The following is a 26534-nucleotide window of genomic DNA, read 5'->3' as shown; positions in this document are numbered from 1 at the left end:
CTCGATGTAGTGCTGCTCTTGGGTGTCTGCCCTTTCCTCACCTCCATCCTTCTTTCCTTCCATCCTCTTCTGTCTTTGTGTCCTTCATTCTTTCCTCATCTTTCTGCCTATGGGTGACTTTACACTTTGTCCTTTTTCTTTCCTTCATTCTTTCCTCTTCCTTCTGCCTGTGGGTGACTGTACACTGAGTGACAAGCCAAATGGTTTCCTGTACACCTGGAAACCATTTACTATGCTGGGTGGTAACCATATAACCAAATTTTGGTGCCTGGTGGTTTCGTGGGTAATTACGGTGCTCCAATCGGATTGAGCTGGTGAAGGTATACTGTATATCCAAGGGGTGGTTGGGGTTTATTGCTCAAGTAATGTCACTCAGGGATGAGTGAGGCTGGTTATTCTCATCAGAAATGTCAGGACCAACTTGCCTAGCCCTGGGCTTCTACGTTTCTCATGAGGCAACGTAGGATTGGATGATGAATGAATGAATGAATATATCAGTTTTGATAATTTCAACTAATAATCTGCAAATGGCAAAAAACATTAAGTATTGGTATGCACTAGTGTCACTTTATCTTCAGGAACATGCAACTAGTATGAAGATTTACTGTAAATGCAGATGTTGAAGAATTCTTTAGTTTGAATGAAAGAATAGCAGGCCTACTAATAAACTGCATAAGAAGATGAGATGAAGTTAATCCAAGTCATTGCTTCAAGATCAGCTTTTGATAATGATGGTATTGAACAGTTTAATGAAGATGTAGAGAAAGCTCTATAAAGGCACAAAACGCTGTATGCATTTATGATGGGAGACTTCCACGTAACAGTAGGTAAGAAAAGAGTAGATGAACGCAGTAGGATATTTTGGAGTGGATATTTTGAGTGAGTGAGGCAAAATATTCATTCATTTATCATCCAATCCTGTGTTGCCTCATGAGGATCACAGGAGCCCGGAGCTAAGTATGTTGGTCCTGATATTTATTATGAAAGTGACCAGCCTCACTCATCCCAGAGTGGCATTACATGAGCAATAAACCCCAACCACGTCTTGGATATAAACCTGTCTAGGCTTAATCCGATTGGAGCTCTTTCATTACCCACTAAACCACCAGGCACAATAATTTGGTTATATGGTTGCCACCAAGCATAGTTAATGATTTCCTGGAGTACAGGAAACCATTTGGCTTTTCACTCAATATAGAGTCACCCATAGACAGAAAGAAGAGGGAAAAATGAAGGAAAGAAAGAAAAGGAAGGAAGGGAGGAAAAGGCAGTCACCTGAGAGCAGCACTACATCAAATGAGTGGATAGTGAGTGCCCCCACCTACCACTGGGAGACAAAACACTTGTGGTATTTGCAGAAAAGATCAGTTGTAGGGCAATGAATACCTTCTTTCCAAAGAAAACAAGTAAGAAGTGGACTTGGAAGGAACCAAATGGTGAAACAAAGAATGAAGCAGATTTCAACTTCACTGGCACATAACATGCTGGTATAGTGAAAAATGTAACTACATTGAACAGAGTAAATGTAGGAAGTGACCACAGAATGATGAGAAGCTGAAAATTATTAGATCTCAGAGGAGAGAGGGAGAAGCTTATCTGATGGAAACAGCCACATTTTTTAGCAGTAGGAGAGGTGACAGCAGAGTTCAGTTTGTTAGTTCAGAATACAGTATATACATGAATTGTTGAAACAGATATCAACACAGAACAGTTGAATGAAAATGATAAGAGTTTATGAAGCAGCTGTAAAAAATAGTAGGTAGGAGACTCCAAAATAACAACAGTGAACTTTCAAAGTACAAAGGAACTTGTAAAGAAAAGAAGGAACATGGTGGCAAGGACAGGGTGATGACAGTGAAGTAACAGTTAAAGAAAACCATCATCTAGAATAAACATGTAGATATCCCAAAGTTTAACAACAGAATTGAGTATTGATATCTCAAAGTTTAACATAAACAGAATTGAAGCCCTTGTAAGGAATAGAGGAAGTATGAATGCAGCCAAATAGAGGCTTACTATAAAAATAAACCAGCTGTTTGCTATGAGAGACTCTAATAGAAAAGTAATGAACAGTAGAAATGATCAGACTAGTAGAAGAATTTTATGCAAAACTGTACAATAGTAGTATCATGTTGTAGAGTCAGTTTAAGATTGAGAAACTGTGAACACGGCAATGCCTAGCAATATAATAGAGGAAGCAAAGAAGGCTTTGAGAGAAGTGGAGTAAGGTAGATGATGATGGTCTTACCACTAATTTTATTGGAGATATGGGAATTTTTGCCGTAAATAAATGGACAAAACCACAGTATTTACACTATGTTAAGACGTTAGCATAGTACTCAGATAATGAAAAAAGCATCTGTTAGAGTTCATAAAAAAGTGACCTTTGTAAAAACCTCAGGCACTTCCATCCAGTCAGTCTTCTCTCTGATGTGTACAAACAAACTTTTTCAAAATCTTAATCACTCAGTTTAATCCTACATTAGATGCAAACCAGCCATGAGCAAAGGTCAGATTTTGTAGTTATTGCTCAACTACAGACCATATTCGTGTTCTTAATCAGGTGATAGAGAAAAACTTCAGAATATAGGAAACATTTATGCATGATAGTTATTATGAGAGAGCATTGACTCAGTTGAAACAGCTACTGTGATGAGAGCAATTCAAGGACCAGATGTCGAGGAATGGTGAATCATCCGGGTGGTAAACTGATGCACTTTGCTTTGTGCTGCTGAATGAGTTTTTATTTTCTTGGGGTAAAGAAAGCATTTTGTTTGTTGTAGGCAATGAGGTGCCGGAGGCAAGTTGGTCATGTATCATAATGAGAGGTTATCACTTGCAGCACATACTGGGAGAGAGATGTTATAGCCAAATGGAATACCTATCGAGGCAAAATGAGGGCCATGAGACCATCAGGCTCTGAGATACTGCATTGGGTACTAATATTTGCTGTATATGGTATTACTTGTCATTTAAAGTTTGTTTGGTATTTAATATTTCCATGTCCCAAACAACTTATTCCCATTATGCAAGACCTTGATTTAGAGTGATGTAAATAAACTGAGATTATTACATTTAAGCAATACTTCAGTAGACTGAGAAATTTATTTGAAACAAACTCACATGACCCCTGTCTTGCATTTAACAGATATCCTACTGTTTATGAAGAAAAAAATCATGTTCAACATAACATCAACTTAAAATACTGTAATACTGGAAATGAGTAGGCTGAGAGGAGCATGTAGAATTATGTAGAAAGGTTGATAGACGATGAAGTTTGGAAGTGTTTTGGTGATGATTTAAATTTGCTGGAAAGGGTTAGGAGGAGTACCCTGAGACAGTCTGGCCATGCGTGAGAGATTGACAACCAGTGTGTGTGAGTGAGAAAGGAGAGGGGAGAGACTGAAGGCGAGGGACAGGGTGGAGAGTGGTATGACGTGGAAGGAGGGCAGCATGATGGTGGATTATGGCTGCCCCTTTTGAGATTAAATCGTCTGAGTATAGATAGATAGAAATAATAGTTTTGTTTAATTAATTTCTGCAGAGTGGTAATTAGGCTCAGTTTGAAACCTGAAGCACAGTATCTGATATGAATGTAGGCTTTTAAGGTCTGTAATTCTCTGATACACCCTGTTTTGGAAAGCTCATTCTTATGAAATCACCAGGATTAGGCCCATGCTTAACAGGGTCTGTATACAAATGCAGAAAGAAATAAAAGTTATTAGACTTAAAGTTTCAACAGTGGGACAGTTGGTTTTGATAAAGTGAAAGATAGCATTAGTATATTTCAGTAGAACTCATGAAAACCTTTACCCAGGGGCAACGCCTTAGCCTTTCAGGGATTCCTGGCGTAATTTTTTTTTTTTTTTTTTTTTTTTTTTTTTTTTACATGAAAACAGTGATACTGATATGTTAATTGCATATATCAGGTACGTGAATTTAGGAGTTAGCAGAAGAAATGTGATGGACTTTTTTGTGAAAATAAATTAATATTAAATAGAAATATCTTGAGTGATAGATTCTTGAGGAAGGATTTCAGTATGCTGTTGGTACTGCAGAGTACCTGTAAGAGTGAGTGGTTGAAATGCTTGAAGGATGATAGCCGCATCCATTCCCTCCCCCTTTTCAGATAATTTGCCTGTTATATGTAATGTTGTCAGTCAAGTTGGTGCTTGTGAATGTCGATAAACTATCTGGTTGAAGCGCATGTTTAGGAGAACAAGGGGAATGTTCCTGTGTCAGTGTAGTGGCTTCTTTTCATTACTTCTTCTTTTATAGATGAAAAAAATGCTCCTTAATTCTAGCATGGGAAACTTTGAGTTTAGCATGTTGGCTTTATCTGTACATCTATTTCTGTAAGCTCTGGAAAGTTTTTTTTTTTTTTTTTTTTAAATGAAGTAATATAGACTTCTGAGGAAGGTTATATGTCTCACTTGTATTATTCAAATGTATCTTAACATTTGAAGTGCTTTCCAGGTACCATTTATTGTAATTATATGTCATTTTAGAAATCAAAGGAATATGCCCTTGATTTTTGTTGGGGGGAACAAGTTATAAGATGCAGTGAAATGTCTCTGTGCCACAGACACATGATGAAGCAGGTTCTGGATAATATGCTTATGAAGATTATAGATACTGAAGAGAGTCCCTGAGAGTCCCTGGTTCAATTCCCAGCATATTGGTGATTTACCAGATGATTTTTCCTGTGTACAGTACAGGCTTCTCTCTTCAGATTATAGATACTGTTTTGTTTTGGGCTAATCAGTCATACCCCCCCCCCCCCCCAAAAAAAAAAAAAAAAAAAAAATATCTGTCATTACAGTATGTCTTCTGCTATACTCTTGATCCAAGAGCTCATCAGTGGTGGCAGACATTCCCAACATGTTTCCACCCCTTCCTACTACACAGGGTTGTTCTTCCCCAGATACTTGTACACATTATTTGTAGGCCTTGTTGTTCCAATAACTTTCCCCCTTGCACATTCTTTTCTAACCTTTTTATTATTACTATTATTTAGTTTCATACAAGTACTTAGCGACCCTGTTGGGCCGTTAAGTACTTGCCTTCGAGACACACACTGACACCAAACATGATATGGAACGGCTCTGATATACTGGGCATGCCTATGCAAGATTTCAGCTCATTCCACCCAGTGAGGATTCCCAATGTCTGGTGAAAAATTAGGCACTAAAGTGTCCGTGGCTCATGCACAACTGACCGCACGCCGTTATAATTTACACCATCGCTGTCAGCTCGTCATTCCATGTCTTCTGATGTATGGCATGTTGAAACCCAAGGGGATTAAATATGGACACACACATAGACCGCTTATTTGCCTAGTTAAGGTAATTTACATTCTTCTGCATAATATAGGAGGAGAAAAAAACATTCATCACTAGCCAATCAGAGTTCCTGGGACCCAGGATTCTTATGGCCAGGATCCAGATCAAAGAAAAATATAATGAGGAATGAGGCAGAGGAAAGATTTAGGAAGTGGAGAGATGGTATGGGGCACAATGGCTTAAGAGGAAATGCAGATAAAACAAAAGTGACGGTATCTAGGCCTGATGGCAGTACTGTCAGAGAGGGGGAGTGGCTATGTGTGATTTGCCACAAGGGCATGGGAAGTAATTCCAGCTTATGCAGTGTCTGTAAATAGTGGGTACATAAAAGATGTAGTGGTAGACCGCGAGATAATGCTGATTTCATGTGTGCGGTGTGTTGGGGAGAGCAGGTGGAGATCGTCAGGCGTGAAGGGATTGACCTTGCTGGTGAGTCTCTTGAGAGTGTAGGAGAGTTTTGTTATTTGGGAGACATGTTATGTGCCGGAGATGGGGCTGGAGCTAGCTCTGTGGCTAGAGTGAGGTGTGGTTGGAATAAGTTCAGGGAGCTGTTGCCTCTCCTGACACTGAGAGGACTCTTCCTCTGTGCTAAGGGATATTTGTATGCAGCATATGTTAGGAGTGTAATGCTGTATGGTAGTGGGACCTGGGCAGTGAAAGAAGAGGATATTCGCAGGCTCAGACATACAGAAATGACAACGATTAGGTGGATGTGCAGTGCATCCCTGAGTGTGAGGCCTGGGAGGGGGGCTAGGTTTACGATGGAAGAGTTGAGGGATAGGATGGGACTGGAGTGTATTGGTGTTATGATGAGGAGAGGTATATTGAGATGGTTTGGGGATGTGGAGAGGATGGGGGATGATAATTGGGTGCAGAAAGTAGGAAGCGTTAATGTTAGGGGTAGGGTTGTGAGAGGTAGACCAAAAAAGACCTGGGACGAGGTCATAGAGTGTGACCTCAGGGATATGGGACTGAATAGGGAAGCTGCCAGAGATCGAGCAGCATGGAGAGCCACAATTGGGTGACCAAGGTTGATGCATGCAAGCATGTTGGAGCCTTCAAAAACTAAACGAAAAGAAGGATCAGGAAAGTGGGCTGTACAGCTGTGATCATGTATCATTCAAACCTTTGAAGTATAGTATCTTACTGAAGAGCTAGACGAGACAGGTGAGTTGGTTAGTGAAATGGAAAACAAGGTGACCAGTACTGTGAAACTTTTTTTGTTCATCATCATCATGATCTGGACCTCCTTTCCCACCCTAGGGCAGGGTGAAGAGCAGCAACATAAAAAAAAATCTACTACAGAAGCTATAAGAGGATTTCCTGATGGAGGGAGTGTCTGAGTGGTTAATGGAGTGGACACATTTGTGAGGTTTAAGTCAGATCCATGATATTGCTGAGAATAATTTGAGGATTTTGTTAAAAATATTGTTTGCTGCTCTTCTATTCCTACCAGTACAGCATAAACATATTCCAGCTGTTAATCAGTAGTCATGAATGAGATATCCATGGTGTATGACAGTAGGGAATATATAGTGGGTATCTGCATCTGGACAAGACTTTCTGAGATCCATTACAGGACTGGACATTGTCCTCGGAAGAGAGTGATAATCAGAAATTACCTTTATGTGGAGAGGATGGAGGGTGAAAGACTGACGAAGAGATTGTATGTGAGTGAGGTGGAGGGGGGAAGAGGGAAGGGGAGGCCGAGGATGAGATGAAGGGATGGGGTGGAGAGGTATATGAGAGAGGGGGGTGTGGGTTGGGAGCGGGGCAGTGAAATGGCGGGGGACAGGGCGACGTGGAGGCGATTTGTTTGTGGCCACCCCAAACAAGATTGAGGCGTCTGGCAATAGATAGATAGATAGACAGACTTTTCATACTGGCCAGGTACTGGTATGAAGCAGGAAGAGGCGTCAGTAGTGAGAAAAGTGCATGTAAAAGTTGAAGTGTTCTAATCACTATTCATTTGTGTGTCAATATCCATGATAAGTATGAACTTACAGGCTGCAAACACATGCTGGCACTGTATATGAAGGGACATATTACCAGCACCCACTTTAACGCCTAAAGTACGCAATTCGCTCAGCAGGTCTGTCTCTCCAGCCGCAAAACAGGGTCGATTTTACGACTTTCACCAAGGTAAAAAATTTTCCTCCACATTTCAAGAGACTGAATTTACACATCTGAAAATGTATGTTTCAGCTAGATTGACCAAATAATTACCGCACAATCGCCTGTCAAAAATGCAAAAAAAGACACCAATTCCCCATGGGTGAAAATAGAAAATATACAGAAAATTCATTATTTACAGTAAATAATTATATATACATAACTAATGTCAATATGAAGTGTTCCCTAGGCATGAAGTGTCAGTGTGGCATATGCCCATAGCAACAAAACAAGCCAGGCAAAAAGTGGAGGTGGAGTGTGTCTGGCTGGAGGGGGGAGGAGGAGGGAGGGATAAGAGGGGAGGGATGGGGGAGGAGGGAGAGGGGAGAAGGGTTGCTATGCACACACACCACTGTAGGGGGTATGTTGGGGTATGGTTGGTTGGGAGGAGACAATGTGGAGATGATGCAATGGGGCTGAGGGAGGTAAACTGATGGTGGTGGTGGGGGGTTCCTTCTCCCCAACCTTAGGGGGCCAATCATGCCATACCACTCCAGACACTCTAGCTCTCATTGGTCTGATTCCATATACATTACCAAAGGGGCGGAGTTACCCTCCCCCAGTTTTTTGTATGTCTTTATCGATCCTGTGGGATAGGCTGGCGTGTCAAATTACACAAAGCACGATCGTGCAGCATCGGTCTTGAGGGGTTAAATGTCTGCCATAACCCAACTGAATTTGAGCCCTAACTCAGACACTACAGATCAAAATATGAACATAGTAACCACAGAGCCAAAATGGCCACAGTGAGACGCAGGGAAGAGTGTGGAGGTTTGTTTCCTGGATGGATGCTATGTTAACATCTCTCCACCCAGTTAACAGGAGCACCATAGTAGATTCCACATTGCCCCTTTCATCCTATTGGGCTGTTACCACCCAGCGTTGTATATATTTGCCTGGGTTACAGGAAACCATTAGGCTTGCCGCTTAAGATTCAACTAAAGAAGAAGTAGGCAGCACTGCTTGAAGTGAGTGGATGATGGTTGCCACCACCTGTCATAAAAAAAACTATCAGTAAACATGAGAATAATGGTGCACAGTAGATAGAAGTGGCAGAAATATTTTTGTGTGAGGCACTTCGCAACCAGAATCACACGCAGCAGCACTCTGTCTGGCCCGATTATTGTTTATGAGAAGCAGTAATGCATAGAAAAATTGACAGTTACACCAGTTTCTTAAACTAAATTTGTTTTTCCATAATACAGTACTTCATTTATTCATCATCCAATCCTACATTGCCCCATGAGGAGCATAGGAGCCTGAGGCTAGGCAAGTTGGTACTGACATTTAAGATGAGTGCTACCAGCCTCACTCATCCCTGAGTGGCAGTACGTGAGCAATAAACCCCAACCATCCCTTGGATATAAACCTTCACTGGCTCAATCCGACTGGAGCTCTATAATTACCCACTAAACTACCAGGTGCCAAAATTTGGTTATATGGTTACCACCCGGCATAGTAAATGGTTTCCTGGTGTACAGGAAACCATTAGGCTTGTCACTCAGTGTAGAGTCACCTACAGGCAGAAGGAAGAGGAAAGAATGAAGGAAAGAAAGACAGAAGAGGGAGTGTAAAGTCACCTTTACTATGCTTATAAATTACAACTAGAGGGTATTCTTGTTACCCTAGATCTATATTTAATCTTTTAAATATCCAAACTCAGTGTATGCTTTTGAAATGTCAAGTGCAATATGTGTCAGTTTATAAACATCTTCACTATGAACCAACAGAAGGTAAATGTATATTATCATATGAAATGACATTGCCATCACCCAAAGTAATAACCACCACAGTTGGATTGAAACCTACTACTCAGGGCACTCTGGATTGGGTATGCCCCCACAGGGGATGGCCATGACAGAAGAATCTCCTGGCTTAAACATTGTTAAATTTTTTTGTTTGCTTTCACAACCATTTTTTGTTGTTTTCAGGTCTGTTACCTTTATATTATTTATCTTTTTCCCCGTTGAGCTGAGGGCTTTCCTCTTACAGCATCACCAGTTACCAAATCATATCAACACTCCCATGTGGCTGCCACACATGTACATGGTGTATGTACTTTACTGTACCTGTAGGACAGCCCCATAGAAGCAATTGCTTAGTTGTGGTTAATAGGTCTGCTCAGCCAGACAGACTGGAGTTAAGCAGTCTTTCTCCATCACTTAATGGTGTCCATGTTTTGTAGCAGTTTGTACTGTAATTGTAATGGAACATTCTCCTTCAGTGCTTTCTTCATTTCCCAGCCTACCACCCCTATATACTGTACATAATACAGTACTATTCACTTAGCTCTTCATTTCCAGTGTTCTTTATTTCACCATCCATATTTCCCTACATGTAAAATGAATACATACTTACATATAATAGCAGATTCTATATTGTATAGATTAAGAAAAACAGCTGGAGAATTTTCAGTGATACTGTACTGAATTTCCTTACATGATGGAAATTATATTATACTTATTATGCCAGGTTACAAAATAAACATTGTTGGCATAGCGACTTTTCACTATTTTCTTATGGCATAGAGACTTTTCACTGTTTACTTACTGTAAAGTAGACATTTAAAGGAACAAAAAAGGTCAGGATGATGATAATGATGATGTGTGTTTTACATCAAATTTTTGGACGAATGTATAGTGTCTTGGGGGACTAAAAATACATTACTGTATCCAGAATGACTGTATATATGAGAAGTGAGATGCCTGACAAGAATGAAAGGGTTGGTATTGAGTGCTTGAACCAGCTGATCTTTAACTTTACCATATGTAGCACTGCATTGTCTTTCTCAGTTGTGATTAGTTTATTTCATGAATATTCTTTGTATTCTCTCTGTAATAGTGTTTCTTTTTGTCAAGTATTTAGTTTTTTTGTAGACTATTTTGTTTAATATAGTCTGGTCTGAATTAATTTTTGCAATTTAATTACTGCACACTAGTAACTGTCATTGTTGATGCTCATTGTAGTGTGTATCACACATTTTCCCCTTACCCTTTGTGTCTTCAGGTTATTTACTTCTCTTTTAGTTTCAGAGGAATGTGCTTTATCTGTATACAGTATGCACAGATTTGTCCATTCATTGTCAACAGTTAGTGATATTAAATGTACTGGTATTTTATTATAATGTTAATATTCGCAGTGATGAACTTGGTTTCCTCCTTTAGTGATAGGTGGGGGCACTCACCATCCACTCACTCGATGTATGCTGGACTCTGGTGACTGCCCTTTCCTCTATTCCTTCTTTCTTTCCTTCATTCTTTCCTCATCCTTCTGACTCTACACTGAGTGTTTCCAGTACACCAGAAAACCATTTACTATGCTGAGTGGTAACCATATAGCCAAATTATGGCACCTGGTGGTTTAGTGGGTAATTAAGGTACTCCAACCAGATTGAGCCTGTGTAGGTTTATATCCAAGGGATGGTTGGAGTTTATTGCTCACATAATGCCACTTAGGGATGTGTGAGGCTGGTCACTCTCATCTTAAATGTCAGGACCAACTTCCCCAGCCCTGGGCTCCTACACTCCTCATGGGGCAATGCAGGATTAGAAGATGATGATGATGAAAACTAACGATACTGTATTTTAACTAATCTTGATATCCCATATTGACTGTCATGCTGATGCTCGTATTCACGAGTATTGAAGGTCAATATGAAATTCAGTCGATCAAGATTAATTGGGAGTTGTTGTTGTTTCCAAGGTATTTGGCCGATCTTTAGTGATACTGACTTCTCTATATTGTAAATGCACAGAGTGTGTTAGCTCTCTGAACAACCATGTCTTTACTCCTATCAGTGCTTACCTTCAGACCTTAGAACACTTGGCTAGTTTGCAAAGACCCAGGTCAGTAGTAGCAAACAGAACATCATCATCTGCATACTGTACATCAGATTTGAAGTACAGTAGATGCTCAATTTAACGAACATTGATTTAGTGGAAGCCCGAGATAACGGAATCATTTTTTTACGATATATATATATTTTTTTGTCCAATTTAAAGGAAAATTTCTATTAAAATCTGTTAAGGAAATTCTGTTCCAAAAACCACCTAATTACTGGAAAAAGTCCTGTATATCGAGCATGTCATCGAGCCCATACCAGAAACACTCCCCTGACCTTTGATGTGCAGTGTTGCCACACGTCCCCGCCAAGCATGCAGTCTTCACGTGATCCCCCAACTGGAAACAACTGCTCCACATATGTGCAGCTTAGCCTTGGTATTGCGGCCTTATTTGTGTTGTTTTCCAGTGAACCAAAGCTTTTATGAACCATGCCTAAGGTTCAGGAAAAGAAGGAGAGATTGAGGCTTTCTCTTGGCCGGAAATTGGAAATAAATGAGAAGATGGAACACCATCCCTGATGCTCCCCAGCCCCTCTGTCATCCCTGTACTACCTCAAGTGCAGAAGGAGGGTGACTCTTACAGTGACTAAACCACACCCAGGCCTGACAGAGGTTTAGGGAGACCAGTATAGCTACCTGTGTCAGGCAAATTTCTGCAACCAGTGCAGAACCCCTACTTTTGGAGGTAAGCCTTACTGTAGTTTACTATCTCTATTTACTATGCTACAGTATTTGGTACACTACTATCCCCACCTTATTTATGTGTGCATATTGTATTACTAAGTCAGTACTGTACATATCACTGTTAACATGTACACAATAATGCTTTTAAGTAGGGGTATTAATTGTGGGTTTAGACTGCCGTGTGTAGCATTGAGAGTTGGCATAGTTTGTTAGGTTTAGGTGTGTATTGTCAGGAACTCGGCTTGACCGTTGGCTTCAAGGATTTGGCAGAAAGTACTGTACCTTAGATTACCAGAAAAGTTTCCCTTATATTGAGCCTTGGTTACGGAACTCGATTTAGTGGAAAATTTGAGATAACGGAATAGGGGTTGGCTGAATTAGCTCATTAAATTGAGCATCTACTGTATTTCATTCGTTAATTCATTTATAAAGTTTCCAGCATGGTTGCACGTGTCAGCTTTGGTCACCTAATGGCAGCTGTCCACGCTTATCTCTAGCAGCCTTTGTACCCTCATATCCGTGAGGTCTCACTCCATAACTTCATCACAAGTCTTAAGGTCTGCCACTTATAACTTACTGTTCACATCTTTCACCCTTACCCATTTGCCATCCTCCGTTCTGTCCACGTGCCCAAACCATCTTGCTCTACGTCTTCTTATCAGAACACTAATATATTCAATATGCATCCTTCCCCTCAATTCTTCATTCACAGTCCTAACTCCCAGAGGCCTGTCATTCAAGGATGCACTATGCATCCATCTAATCATTCTCATCTCTGTTGGTTTGCACCTACAAATTTCCTCCACCTTCAGTGCCCAAGTCTGTCTGCTGTACAGCATTACACTCCTAACAGAATCTGTACATAAGAACCTCTTAGCATGGAGGGAGGGCCCTTTCAGTGTCAGATGAACAACTACCTGAACTTCCAGCTACTCCTTACCCTTACTACCAAGCTACCCCAGCCCCACCTCCAGCACATATGATGCCCACCAAATAACAGATTTTCTCCACACACTCAGGAGACTCTCCAGGAGGATTAATTCATTCCTGTCTCACTGCTTCTGTATGCTGTCCTTTTCTTACTGCACACAAAATCAGCATTACTATCCAGTCAACCTTTGATACCACTACATCTCTTATGCATCCACTTATCATAAACACTGCACAAATGAGATTACATCCTACACTCATGCTGCTTTGGTAGGACCACCACCTGCCTTAGATATCAACACTTGTTTTTTAACCACATTTACTCTCAAATCCTTGTACCCCATTCCATCTCTCCACTTCCTGAATCTTTCTTTCACTACCCTCTCATTTTCCACGATCAACTCCATCCCTCATTATTCATCATCAGTTTCACTCCGTTTTCCATAACTCATATTTTGATTTATCTTGACCATGGGGACATCATACTCCACTCTAACTCCAGTACATTATATATATACTGTACAGTAATCCCTCAAGTGTCCAACATAAAAAGAGCCATCATTACCCCCAGATACGGAGCAATACCCTACCAACCTATAGATCTTTTCCATGTGGCGTCATGGGTTATGTGACCTTTGTTTATGACACCATACTGGACGGTAAATTGTCGGACGTCTAGAGAGAGAGAATTGCAGATTCCACAATGGTATTCCACTGTTGTGCCTTTGGCTGTAAGACATGACAGAAAAGTGGAAGTGGAGTAAACTTCTGCTGGTTTCCAGCCAGTGAGGAAAGGGAACAGAAGTAGATAGCTGCCGTGAAGAGGGAGAATTGGCAGCCGATGGCCTACACCCGACTCTGTAGCAGGCATTTCATATCAGGTGAACCACCCCCCACCCTCTCCAACTCCATCCCCAACCCCACCACCACCACCCAACCACCTCGCACACCCCCCACCCCACCTACACATCCCCACCACCCTCCCACTGCCACCCCTATTCCCCCACTGCCACCCTTACCCCCCCCCACCACCACGCCCACCCCACCACTGTCCCTCACCACCCCTCACTACCACCCCAACCCCCTATCCTGCACTTTCGAACCCCCCACACCCCACGTCCCCCAACTTCCCTCAAGCCCCCAGCCCCCCACAATACCTCCCACCACCACCCAATCCCCTTCGCCTCCACCCCCTACTCATCCCACCCTTTGCCACCCATCCCCAACCGTCTCCCACACCCTCATCCCCACCCCTGCACCCCCCAAACTAATCCTAATCCCACTCCTCTACTGCCATTCAGACCCCCCACCCTCCCTCCACCTCCTTCCCCCATTCCCATCCCCCCACCCTCCACTCATTCATCAACTACTCGATTCCCAGTCAGTGTAAACAGTCCCTCCCCCCTTGGCCCCACGTCAATAATTTACTGGTTACCAAGACGATTTATATGTACTGTATGTCAATTCCAGCTAGATATATACACATATTTACCTTGAGGGATGCCCCGGTGAACTTTCATGGGGTGTTCACCAAATAGTGATAGAGATTGCCATATCTGAGATCTGGTTTCAGTCTCCCGTACTTGAAACAGGCGAATTTCTCCCCAGATATGGTGTAAGCGTCCAGCTTCAGACAATTTATCTTATTCCTGTACAGATCTTGGTGACGTTGATCCAGATTTCTGCATATTTCAGAGAGTTCAATCTCTGACAGCCCTGTCTGGACAGCCACTACTGTGAGGAGTTTGCCGTCCAATATGGAGTTGTAAACAAAATCACGTGATTTCTGTGACGTCAGTGGAAAAGGTCTATACCCTACCAATCTGTAAAGTACCCCTCCTAACTGTGGCAGTGTTCTTCGGTCTTTCAATTACTTATTAGACATCAAAACACGCGTGGGAATATCCAGTATAATGCTAAACATGAAGATAACAATGCATAAACAACAAAAATCTACAAATATCCTACCTATACCTACAGCACTTCTCCTAATTGTGGCAGCCACCTTTGGTCTTTCAGATATTCTGACATCAAAACACACTTTGGAATATCCAGTATTATGCTAGACACTAAGAAAACAATGGAAAAGCAACAAAGATCCACAAATAAATAAATGAAGAAGATGAAGGTTGCAAAAAGAATTTTAATAAAGTACTGTACTTACCACTTAAGTGAACAGAGGAAGGCATTGTAACCAACTAGCCTCTAGCTGGTGTATAGTAATCTCGTGTGGTCTAGTGGCTAATGTAATCACTAGTGATGGCCATATTTATAACAGAATATCAATACTTCTGATATTAACTGTTTATCTGCAAGTATCGATACTGATGGCCGGGTGTCGATTGCTATGAGTACTAGAATAGACTTTCCCATTAACTGAAAACATTTTTTCAAACATACTTTTTCACTGAGAAGTGATGATTTTAAGATTTATTAGCGCACTGAATGGCAGTTTTGGTGCTTATGTTCCCCTCAAATAGTGGCCGTTTAATTATTTTAACCCGGACTGAGCTGTTGTGAGTAATTTTATTAAATTTTTAGGTAGTTCATCGGACTGAAAAGGTATTAACCCGTACAGTCCCGCTGTCAGCATGATGCCGACGGTACAAAACGTCTCGAGTAATCCCAGCGACGTCATGGTGCCAACAGCATAATTCGAGCGCTGTAGCATGTCTCTGACTGCTTCAATCTAGCTAATTTTTTGCTAAGGAGTAGCTTAATGTATTGACAACATTGTGCACAAGCAGTTGTAGCACTGAGTTTGGTTCTGCATGGCTGGGTAACATCAGTGTGCCACTGTCTGTCACAGTCTGTCACAGCATTAGAATGTCGTGGAAGTCACGCCATTTTTCCGCCTCATTGGGCTGGAGGAGGTGGTTGACACTGTCACATTGACCCTCTGTCCCATCATTTAGTGATTCTATAGAAGAGGAAGACCTGGACGACTCTTCTTGGGAGGAATATGAGCCAGTGGAGAAGGATATTGAGAACAGGGATTCCCCCATTCTCCTCCCCCGTTCTCTCTCATCCCGCCCAGCTGGGTGGGAAAATGTAGCTCACGGCTTGGGAAACTGGGCTAGAAACACGACGGACAGCCATCCTGCACGTATTTCTCCTGTAAGGAGTACATCTTTTTGCTTTTCCTTGATTTATATGTCCTTTTGAATTGTTTTTTGCAATAAAATTTTTTTCTGTTTTTGGTCCAGGATTGGGTGGGCATAAAATTGCAAAAATGCCTGGGATGGTACGGGTTGATTATGAAACTACCCAGCTATCGGTATCGGTAATCGAAACCACCGAGACATGTATTGGCCAACAAAGTTATCGGTATCATATCTAAATTTATTCACTGGTATTGCCCATCACTAGTAATCGCTTAACAGATGTTGGAAAACTCCTCCAACCATTGGAGCTGGACAGTGAGTGGGGGCTTGTGGTAACCACCACTGAACACAGCGATGTCATGTCTCAGCTGGCTGGCCAGGTGACTTCTTCCTATTCTGCCACTCTTTTCTTCATTCTTTCCTCTTTCTTCTGCTTAATGGTGACTTTACACTTCCTCTTCTGTCTTTCATTCATTCTTTCCCCTTCCTTCTGCCTGTAGACAACTCTGCATTGAGTGACAAGCCAAATGGTTTCCAGTACACCGGGAAACCATTTACTACGATGGGCGGTAACCATATAACCAAATTATGGCGCCTGGTGGTTTAGTGGGTAATTAAGATACACCAGATGGATTGAGCCTGAGTAGGTTTATATCCAATATCCAAGGGGTGGTTGGGGTTTATTGCTCACATAATGCCACTCAGGGATGAGTGAGGCTGGTTACTCTCATCTTAAATGTTTGGACCAACTTCCCTAGCCCCGGGCTCATCCGCTTCTCATGGGGCAACATGGGATTGGATGATGGATGGATGGTTTTATATATATATATACTGTATGTATAAATATATATGTAATAATGTGTGAGGTGGAGGGATGGAGTTGAGAGGTATATGAGGGAGGGGGGAGTGAGTTGGGGGGAGGGTAGTCAAATGGTGGGTGACAGAGCAACTTGGAGGTGTTTTGTCTGCGGCCACCCTTTGCGGGATTAGGGCGTCGGGCTATAGATAGACAGATATATATATATATATATATATATATATATATATATATGTATGTATATGTATATATATATATATATTATATATCTATATATATAGTATATATATATATTATATATATATATATCTATATCTATAGATAAATCTATCTATCTATATCTATCTATCTATCTATATATCTCATCTCATCTCATCTCATCAGCCGTTTGAGTGTCCACTGCAGGACCGGCCTATCCCTACCGATGTGGGGATGATACAGCCAATGTATCGCTACCAAGTGGCTTAGGCTGTCTAGTAGAGATTGTATGTAGGGTGAGAAGTGCTTGTAAGTGTAATTGTTGTGTTGTAATGGCTTTGGATGTGTGTGTAGTCTGTGAACCAAGTGTAATCGGCCCGTGCAAGCCAACTGGATGCAAGCATACTTTATAGTATGTGACACTGGTTCAACCACAGCATCCCTTTGTCCACCAATGCAGTACGTGGCCAGAAGAACGCTCCCTAAGTTTTTTATTCGGGCGGGATGCGAATCCTCGTTCTTCAGTGAACGAAAATGCACACTTTACCACTGTACCACAGAGGCTCCATATATTTATATACAGTATATAGATATATCTATATCTGTCTATCTATATACAGGTATATATATATATATATATATATATATATATATATATATATGTATATTCATACATATATGTATACTGTACAATCTTATTGACGTGAATATGCCATTACAGGAAAGTTAACAGTACCAAGTGAATATGTGAAGACTTTTGAGCACACAGGATTGATTCTGAATGGACAAAACCCTAGACACCATGCACGTTCTGTATTTTGCATTGAGCACCCATCTGGATAGTTAAGTAACTAGACATTTACATAAATTTTTCAGGACGAGGGTTGAGTGCAGCAGCCCTGGCTCAGATTGAGGCAGCAGCAGAGTTCAACTGGGCTGACTACCTCATGGAGACTGGTGCTGTACCATCCCCAGCAAAGTGCTTTAAACAAGTGAGTCGGCAATATAGCACAGAGGAAAAATACACCCAGTATTTATTATCCCATTCAAGATGTAGGATCCCAAGATTACACGACTGTACTGTAATTGTGTACTACTTTAGCTGGCTCCCCCTGGTGGCATTATGTGATAAAAATTCAATGAGAGAGGGAGAGAGAAGTGTCATCATAGTCTGGCATGAGAATAAAAAGTCAGGGGTAAGAGCAGAGAAAATGGAATTATTGAGGAATGTTTGTGGAGTGCATAGAGTGCATAGGATAAGAAATAATGTTAATCGTGAAAGATGTGGAGTAAAGTAGTCTGTTGATAATAGAGTTGAAAAGTGTGTGCTTAGATATATGATCATGTAGAGAGAGTGGATGTAGACAGGATGGTGAAGAGGATATAATGTGAATGAGTTTGAAGCTGGAAGGAGGCATTGTAGGCCAAGAAAACCATGGGTGAACATGGGAAATGAGTGTGTGAGTAACTGAGGACTGAAGGCTGATGAGGCCACGCAGTTGGCAGGGGATCTGGTTGGTTAGATAAATTATGTATGAAGGAGCCTAAGACGTGGGTTTGGTATCCCCTTTTTAACTTAATGTCAGTCCTTGTACTAATCTCTGTAATAATGTGTAGAAGTTTGTACCAGTACTTGGGGGAGGCGTTGGCTGAATCGGTAGAGAGGCGGCTTGTAGTCCTAATGGACCCAGGATCGACTCCCGGCTGGGGCTGGGAACAGTTTAAGGATTTGAATTTCCTAAAAAGCAGACTTTCCTGATCTACCAGATGACCCGCCGACATGTCGTAAAAGTACCCCCGCTAATACCAGTACACCAGTCCTGTATGAGACAGCCCTAGCATGTATTCAGTATGGACGGTGGGTGTTAGCACTGAAGTGGTGACATGTGGAGGTGAAGTGGTGACATGTGGAGGTGTAGGAGGACTACTGGGCCCTGGGATAGGCCACTGCCCCCAAGAAATAGGCCCTAAGCCTTTGCCCAGAGTTGGACACGTAAAAAAAAAAGAAAGAAAGAAAGAAAAAAACGCATCACCGGTATATGAACCAGTTCTTTTGTTTCCCTCAAATCGGTATAGTGTATCATGCCAGTCAGTGAACTTTATAAACACATAATTAGTGTATATTTAGCAGGAAAAATGTAAAATCACATGTTTTCAGTGTACAGTATTGGAAAAACTTGATAATTTCTGTATGTTGCCTAGAACAAAATTTGTATAGCTTATAACAAGTATTATCCTTTGCCTTTTAAGAAATGAATATTATTACCTTTGTTGTATGAGGACTGCTGGGTCCACTATGGTATGAACATTGAGAAAATATTAATGTGTGAAACAATATGTATTGTGATACATATCATGTATTGGGTTAATTATTCATGGTCCTGTAAGTATTGTATTGGTTCATTTAAACACTACAAATCCCAAGTAGTGTGAGTCTACCTTGCTGATAATATGAAGTGCATCTATAAATACAAATACCCCCCAGAATATGTGCAGAAGGTTAGATCTGTGAGGTAGAGCCAGGATTCTTAGATTCTGAATGGTGAGTGAATGAGTGTCTTGCCCATCACAGGGCATGCTGTTGATAGTCTACTGTGCTGTCTCTTTCTGTGCTTTGTTGACCCAGTCTCACCTCATCCTTAGGTGGGAATAAGAAGTCAGGATGATGGTGATATAAATGTTGCCCTGTGTAACTAACTGGGTAGCATTCAGCCTGATTGTCATAGCATAATGCAGAAACAACAGTGTATGTCTCATTATCTTCCCATTTTCATGCAGCCAAGCTTGTATTTTTGTACAGAGGACTATCTTATGGTACCTACCAGTATACCATGACTAGTTTATACTTTTCTAACCTTACTGCTAGCAGGAAGTCCAACAAACTTGATTGTTGGTATGCGAGACAAAAACTCAAGAGTGTAGTTGTTGTTGTGGCCCCAGACTTATCTGGATGTCAGCCAGGTGGAATGCAGCCTGCAGCTGACTTGTGCAGTCCACCATCCCTGTTTCAGCAGATAGGGAGGGAGGTGAGAGACATTTTACAGGGAGTAGATTGTAGCACCAGTCAAGTAGGGCAGTACTCCCAAGGTGGATGGAAAGCTAATGACAGGGAGAGCTGGAGCTCCCATTTCATCAGCCCTTGGGATTAACTTCTGACCATCTTCCTTTGTTGAACTTTTTCATTGTTTCAGTAACAGAGAGAGTAGGCCAGCATGCTGCCCAATACAGGTTCCTCTAACTGTCGACACCAGACTACATGCACATTACACACTGCACTTCAAAAATTCAACCAAAATGGCGTCCATTCACCAAGCCTCGGAGTCCCCAGGGGGGTGGACCATCAAAGCCCCCACCATCCGCCCCTCTCCCGGTGACAACCAAATGAGATGCCTGGAACAACTGTTTGACTCGCTTCATTTCTGCAACATATGTAGCCTTTCCTGTACCTTTTATGTTGAACACTACCTCTCTTCTAAACCTCACCTTCTCTTCCTCGCTGAGACTCAGCTGTCTGAGGCGACTGATAGTAAACCCTTCTCTGTATCCTCCTCCTTTCTCTATACGGGCATACCCCAGTTTAATGATCTAATTGGTTAGGTAAAACCCCATCGTTAGGCGGGGTATCGTATATCGGGGTACTTTTAACATGTATTTCAATGTGGACCTTTCACCAGCTTTGGGTTTCCCCCCAAACCAAGTCCCAGACCCACCCAGATGAGCCCAAAAACAGGTTTAAATGCAATCTAAATGGCCTAACAGCTGTCAAGGAAGCTAACCTAAGCCTAACACCTATATATAACTCATTAAAACCAACAAATCTAATCTGAATATCGTCAAACATGTCTTGAAAAAATCAAGCTTAATAATCTGTACCCCAAAATGACAATGTTCACCCCAACTATGGCTAAAACACATTAATCGAAGTCTAAAAACAGTTTATAAATCAACTTAAACACACAGTTTTAGTCTATCATCAAAATCGGTAAGAAAAATCAAAACCCATCGTTAAACCAAGGTTTGGCCATCGTTAGGCGGGATATGGTACAATTTCTACCCCCATCGTTGAGCCAGGGTATCGCATCTAGGGGTATCATATATCGAGGTTTTACTGTATTCATTTCCGAGCCAAAGGTGGCTGTTGTGTATAAGTATGCAACAAAATATCTTGCTGTCATGTTCCTGAACTTGAATCTTCAGAATTCTCTACTCTCTGGCTTGAGCTATCCTGTCATTCTCTGACTAAATAATGTCTGTGCTGCATACTTATCTCCTAACTCTAGTGTGAAAACTTCTTCGACTGTCTTACTTCTACGATGGAACTCATCCTATCAATTTCTTCTTTCTCTGAAATCTCCATACTAGGTGATTTCAATGTTCACCATCATCTCTGGCTCTCCTCTCCTTTCACTTGTCCACCTGGGGAACAAACCTACACCAGTTCTATCCTTAATGACCTTGAGCAGCTTGTACAGTCACTACTCGTTATACGAAGGGGTTATGTCAGGTCATGCCTTAACATAAAACGATTTTATTGTAAATCGGGAGGTTGAAACAAATAATAAAAGGGGAGTTACGTCAACTCAACTTTCCAAAGTCACCTACCCAAGACTGAAACAAAAATGACAACCCACCTTAATCACTTCCTGTGTCCGTCCAAGTCGTCTTCAAGACCAAAACAAACACTATCAAACCAATGCAGGCGGCGTTACTCACGTACAGTAAATCGTTGCAACAACACAACAATAACACTTGCGTAACGTTGGCGTGGTGCTACACGATGTATAGGCCTCCTGTAGCACAATGCTTGGCTGAGAGGTGACGATAGCAGGGGGGCACACGTGAACGAGTGGAAAAGACAGGGCTTTGAAGGGGTGGCGGGCCCGCAACTGAACCAAAATAATGCTTTGCATCCTGGGGCCGCCATCTTGCCTGAGACAAGCGACTGTTGCCTTGCGTGTGCCTGGTGCTTCATACAAAATTTTCTGAGGGCAATATCATTATGGCGGGAAATTCATTGCAAATCGGATTTTGGGGCGGAACTTTTCTGTTATCGTTGTAGCGAATTATCGTATACCGAATCAACGTATAACGAGTAGTGACTGTACAGCACCCTACCCGTATCGCTGACCGCCATGGAAAGAGAGTTTCAACATACTTCACCTCTTCCTTACATCTAATCCTTCTACTTATATTGGTAATCTTTTCTCTCCTTTGGGCTCCTCCAATCACAACCTTATCACCTTAACCTGTCCTATCACTACAGTAAGGCCTGTAGACCCTCTCAAGAAGTGAAGGCTGTGGCACTTCGGAGCTACTGATTGGGAGGCCTTCCGGCAGTACTTATTTGATTTTTCCCTGGAATGATTATTGCTTCCATGGCCGAGAGTCATCTGAGAGTGCCTTGCATATTATGGAGGTTATTCTTTCGGGCATGGAAGCACACAATCCTTTCTCATATCCTGTGGCTAATACAAAAAAACTTGCTTTAATCATACTTGTTCTAATGCTGTCCACAACAAGGAGAAGGCCTACAAAAGGTATTTGAGCCATCCCACCCCTGAATCTCATCTCTTTTGTCTTTCTGCCGGGACTTGTGCTACGTCAGTTATTCACTCTAATGAAAATAATTTCATTCTTACTAAATGCTTTGAACTCTTCAACTCAAAATCTTCCAGCTCCTTCTGGCACTTTGCCAAAAACCTATCCACCAACTTTGCCTCATCATTCTTCCCTCATCTTTTCCACTCTGATGGCTCTGTAGCTATTTCTTTTACTGATAAAGGAGAACTCTTTAATCAAACTTTCTCCTCCAATTCCACCTCAGATGATTTCAGTGCTGTTCCTCCATCCCTTCCCCATTGTGACTTCCTCATAGCTGACATCAAAATTTCTCCAGCTGATGTATTTTCTGCTATCACTGGCCTCAACACTGACAGGGCATATGGGCCTGATGGGATCCCTACTGTTGTCCTCAAGAACTGTGCATCTGTGTTTATGCCTTGCCTAGGTAAACTCTTTCACCTTTGCTTGTCAACTTATACCACTTCTTCTTGCTGGAAGTCTGCTCTCATTCATCCTGTCCCAAAGAAGAGTGACCATTCCCAGCCCTCTAACTATCGCCCAATTGCTTTAACATTCCGTATTGCAAAGGTTTTTGAGTCTTTTCTAAACAAAAAAATTTTAAAGCACCTTTCCCATGACAACCTTCTCTCTGATCGTCAGTATGGGTTCTGCAAGGGACAGTCCGCTGGCTATCTTCTTATCAACATTTCAGACTTTGGTGAAAACTTTGCCATTGCACTTGATATCTCAAAGACTTTCAATTGAATCTGGCATAAATCTTTAATTTCCAAACTGCCCTCTTATGGTTTCTGTCCTTCTATCTGCGCCTCCATCTCTAGCTTCCTTTATGGTCGTTCTATAGCTGCTGTTATAGATGGCCACTTCTCCTAGAGGTATCAATAGTGGTGTTTCTCAGGGCTCTGTCCTATCACCAACTCTCATTCTTCAGTTCATCAATGACCGTCTAAACTGGACAACTAACCCTATCCAATCAGACGCTGTTGACTCCACCCTCTATTTTTCCATTCTCTTCCTGCAGCGCTCATCCCCGCAGTTACTTCAACAAACAAGGGATTAGGCTGTGGCAAACTTAATGTCTGACTTAGCTCATATCTCAGGTTGGGGCAAAAGTAATCTTGTTTTTAATGCATCAAAACTCAGTTCTTACATCTTTCAGGCCAACAAAATCATCTGTAGGAGCTTCCTCTAATTTTTAACAATATCCAACTTACTCCTGCAACATCTTTAAACACAATTGGGGGTTTCATTCTCTCAGGACGTATCTTGGAAAGATCATATTACCTGTCTTATAAACGCTGCTTCCAAGAGATTGGGTGTGCTAAGCTGACTTCGTGCCTTTATTACCTCTGCACAGTTGTTGACTTTATACACGAGTTTATTTCCCTGTGTAGAGTACAACTCTCACGTGTGACAAGGCTCCCCACATACAACCCTTCTCAACAAAGTGGAGTCACAGGCTTTACGTCTCATTATCTCTCCTCTTACTGGCTCCCTTGAGCTTCATTCTCTCTCTTTTCCATCGACACTTCAATGGTCACGCTTCTCTGAACTGTTTGCTTGCATCCCTCCACCACTATGGAAGACGCGTAGCACCCATCTAGCAACAAACGCTTATATCTCTCTGATGAAACAGTTAACCGTTACTCCCAGCCCTTCATGTATGCAACAAGTAGCTCTGGAACTGTCTCCCTCTGTCTGTATTTCCTACTGCTTGTGATCTCCATCAAACACAGTGTGTCTAGGCATCTCGGAGTGATGGGATCTTGAATTTGGTTCTCTATTATCTTGCTTTTGCATTTCTTGGAGGGAACAGTTTTGCAGGCTCCTAGCCTTAGGTTCCTTCTTTCTTGCATATATATATATATATATATATATATATATATATATATATATATATTTTAAAGAGAGAGAGAGAGTACATGCCCACAGTACGCAAGTTCTGAGTACGCAATCCCCCTTGTACGCGAGGACCTATTTTTTTTTTATATTTTAGTGTATTTTTTATTAGTACGTGAACTGAACTCCTTGTAAGTGAGACGGGCAGTGAAGAGTGGCCCAAATCTGGGGTTACCACGAGTACGTGACATTGCCCCCCCAAGAAGCGATAACGGTAGCCTATGCTCCACCCACCTTCAGCCATATTCTTGTCAGTTTAGTTAAGCCATATCCTTGTTGATTTACCTAGTAAAGCCATAATCTTGTTGATTTACTTCATCTTAGGTAATATGTCTTAGATAGTTTCCCTGTACAGTACAATACTTATGTCTGAAAAGCATCTCAGGGGTTGCCCATGAAGGGGGGTGCTGCCCATATGTAATTTTTCCCATAAGTTTATGTATTCACAGTACGCGAATTCCTAGTACGCGATGTCCTCTGCCGCCCATATAGGCGCTACTAGGGGGATGTACTGTGTGTATATATATGTATATATGTATATATATATATATATGCAACTGAGCAGTGGAGTTTCCCAATTATATCAGTGCTACCACATGATGGTGTCCTCCAGCATTTACTCATGAGTGGCAGATAAATTACATGTATATACCTTCATCAACCTCTTCTTATTGCTCATATTTCACTACACCCACACAGCATAAAATTCCCCCCAAAAATGAGTTCACCATTGGCATGAAGCTGGAGGCCCTGGACCCAAGAAATTTGACCTCTACCTGCATTGCCACTGTGGTTGGAACCCTTGGACCTAGACTGAGGTTACGGCTGGATGGATCAGATAATAAAAATGACTTCTGGCGATTAGTGGACTGCAATAATGAAATCCATCCTATTGGACACTGTGAGGAAAATGGTGGGATGCTACAGCCCCCCCTAGGTGAGTGATTGTGGAGTAATACAGGAGAGACAGTGTACTGAAAACAGGAAAAAGGTTTTGTATGATAGTGAGTACAAAATATCTCCTCTGTATTGTCTATCTATCTATAGCCCGACGCCCTAATCCCGCAAAGGGTGGCCGCAGACAAAACGCCTCCAAGTCACTCTGTCACCCACCATTTGACTACCCTCCCCCCAACTCACCCCCCCCTCCCTCATATACCACTCAACTCCATCCCTCCACCTCATCCTCGGTCTACCCCTCCCTCTCCCTCCCTCCACCCCACCTACATACACCCTCTTAGTCAGTCTTTCATTCTCCATTCTCTCCACATGTCCAAACCACCTCAGTATTGTACAGTATATAATAAACTTATGCCTTCAGACTAAAAACTATCTGATCATAACAATGGTAGAATAAAAATATGCAAATGATTAGGGTTTTGAGTAATTAGGATAGTGAATTTGTGGAGTGAGAGTTAGAAAAATAAAAATAAAAAATAAAAGGGAGAATGAGAAGACATGAGAACCATTTGGAAAAAGTACTGTACTAAGTGGAGGACTGTATGAGGGAAGGTGGCCTGGAGTAGCAAGAATGAGTAATGAGTAGGCTAATGACATTAGAAGTATCTTTCTTGCAGCATCTCTGGATGAACTCTTAGTTTTATGCATTCTGCTGTAGACAGATAATCTGCAGTATACCATATAATAAAAAAAAGTACAATAAATATAGTTATTCATATACAGTAATAAAAATACTTCAGCATTTTTTAAATTACTGTTTTAACCTGATATATGTTACACACTTAAAAATAGGAAAAATATGTTGAATATTATTTACATTTTTCAAATGCTTATACGTAGCCTGGATGAATGTTCATTGATTTGATTGATACTAGAGTTTAAGAGTCCTTAAATGGTATGGTCATATAAAGGGAATGAATGTAAATATGGTTGCAAAAAGGATATGTGCAAGCTTGAAGGTGAAAGGAGTCGTTGTAAGCCAAAAGCGTGGATGGATATAGTAAAT

General features: G+C 41.6%; 1 protein-coding gene across 4 annotated transcripts in view; it reads left to right on the top strand.

The window, feature by feature from the left end:
• The window catches only part of Scm (Polycomb protein Scm), a 142989-nt gene that overhangs the window by 57529 nt on the left and 58926 nt on the right, over positions 1-26534 (top strand). For all 4 annotated transcript variants that reach the window (XM_080272369.1, XM_080272345.1, XM_080272360.1 and 1 more), the window contains exons 5-6: positions 17966-18081; positions 25268-25505. In XM_080272369.1, the coding sequence (XP_080128495.1) occupies positions 17966-18081; positions 25268-25505 (354 nt within the window). The remainder of the gene's footprint in view (positions 1-17965; positions 18082-25267; positions 25506-26534) is intronic.

This window comes from Coenobita brevimanus, chromosome 6, assembly GCF_032717465.1.
Source record: "Coenobita brevimanus isolate Jiangsu-jjx chromosome 6, ASM3271746v2, whole genome shotgun sequence".
Lineage (NCBI taxonomy): Eukaryota > Metazoa > Arthropoda > Malacostraca > Decapoda > Coenobitidae > Coenobita > Coenobita brevimanus.
Note: the sequence above shows the minus strand (reverse complement) of the source record. Positions and strands in the feature narration are given on the sequence as shown.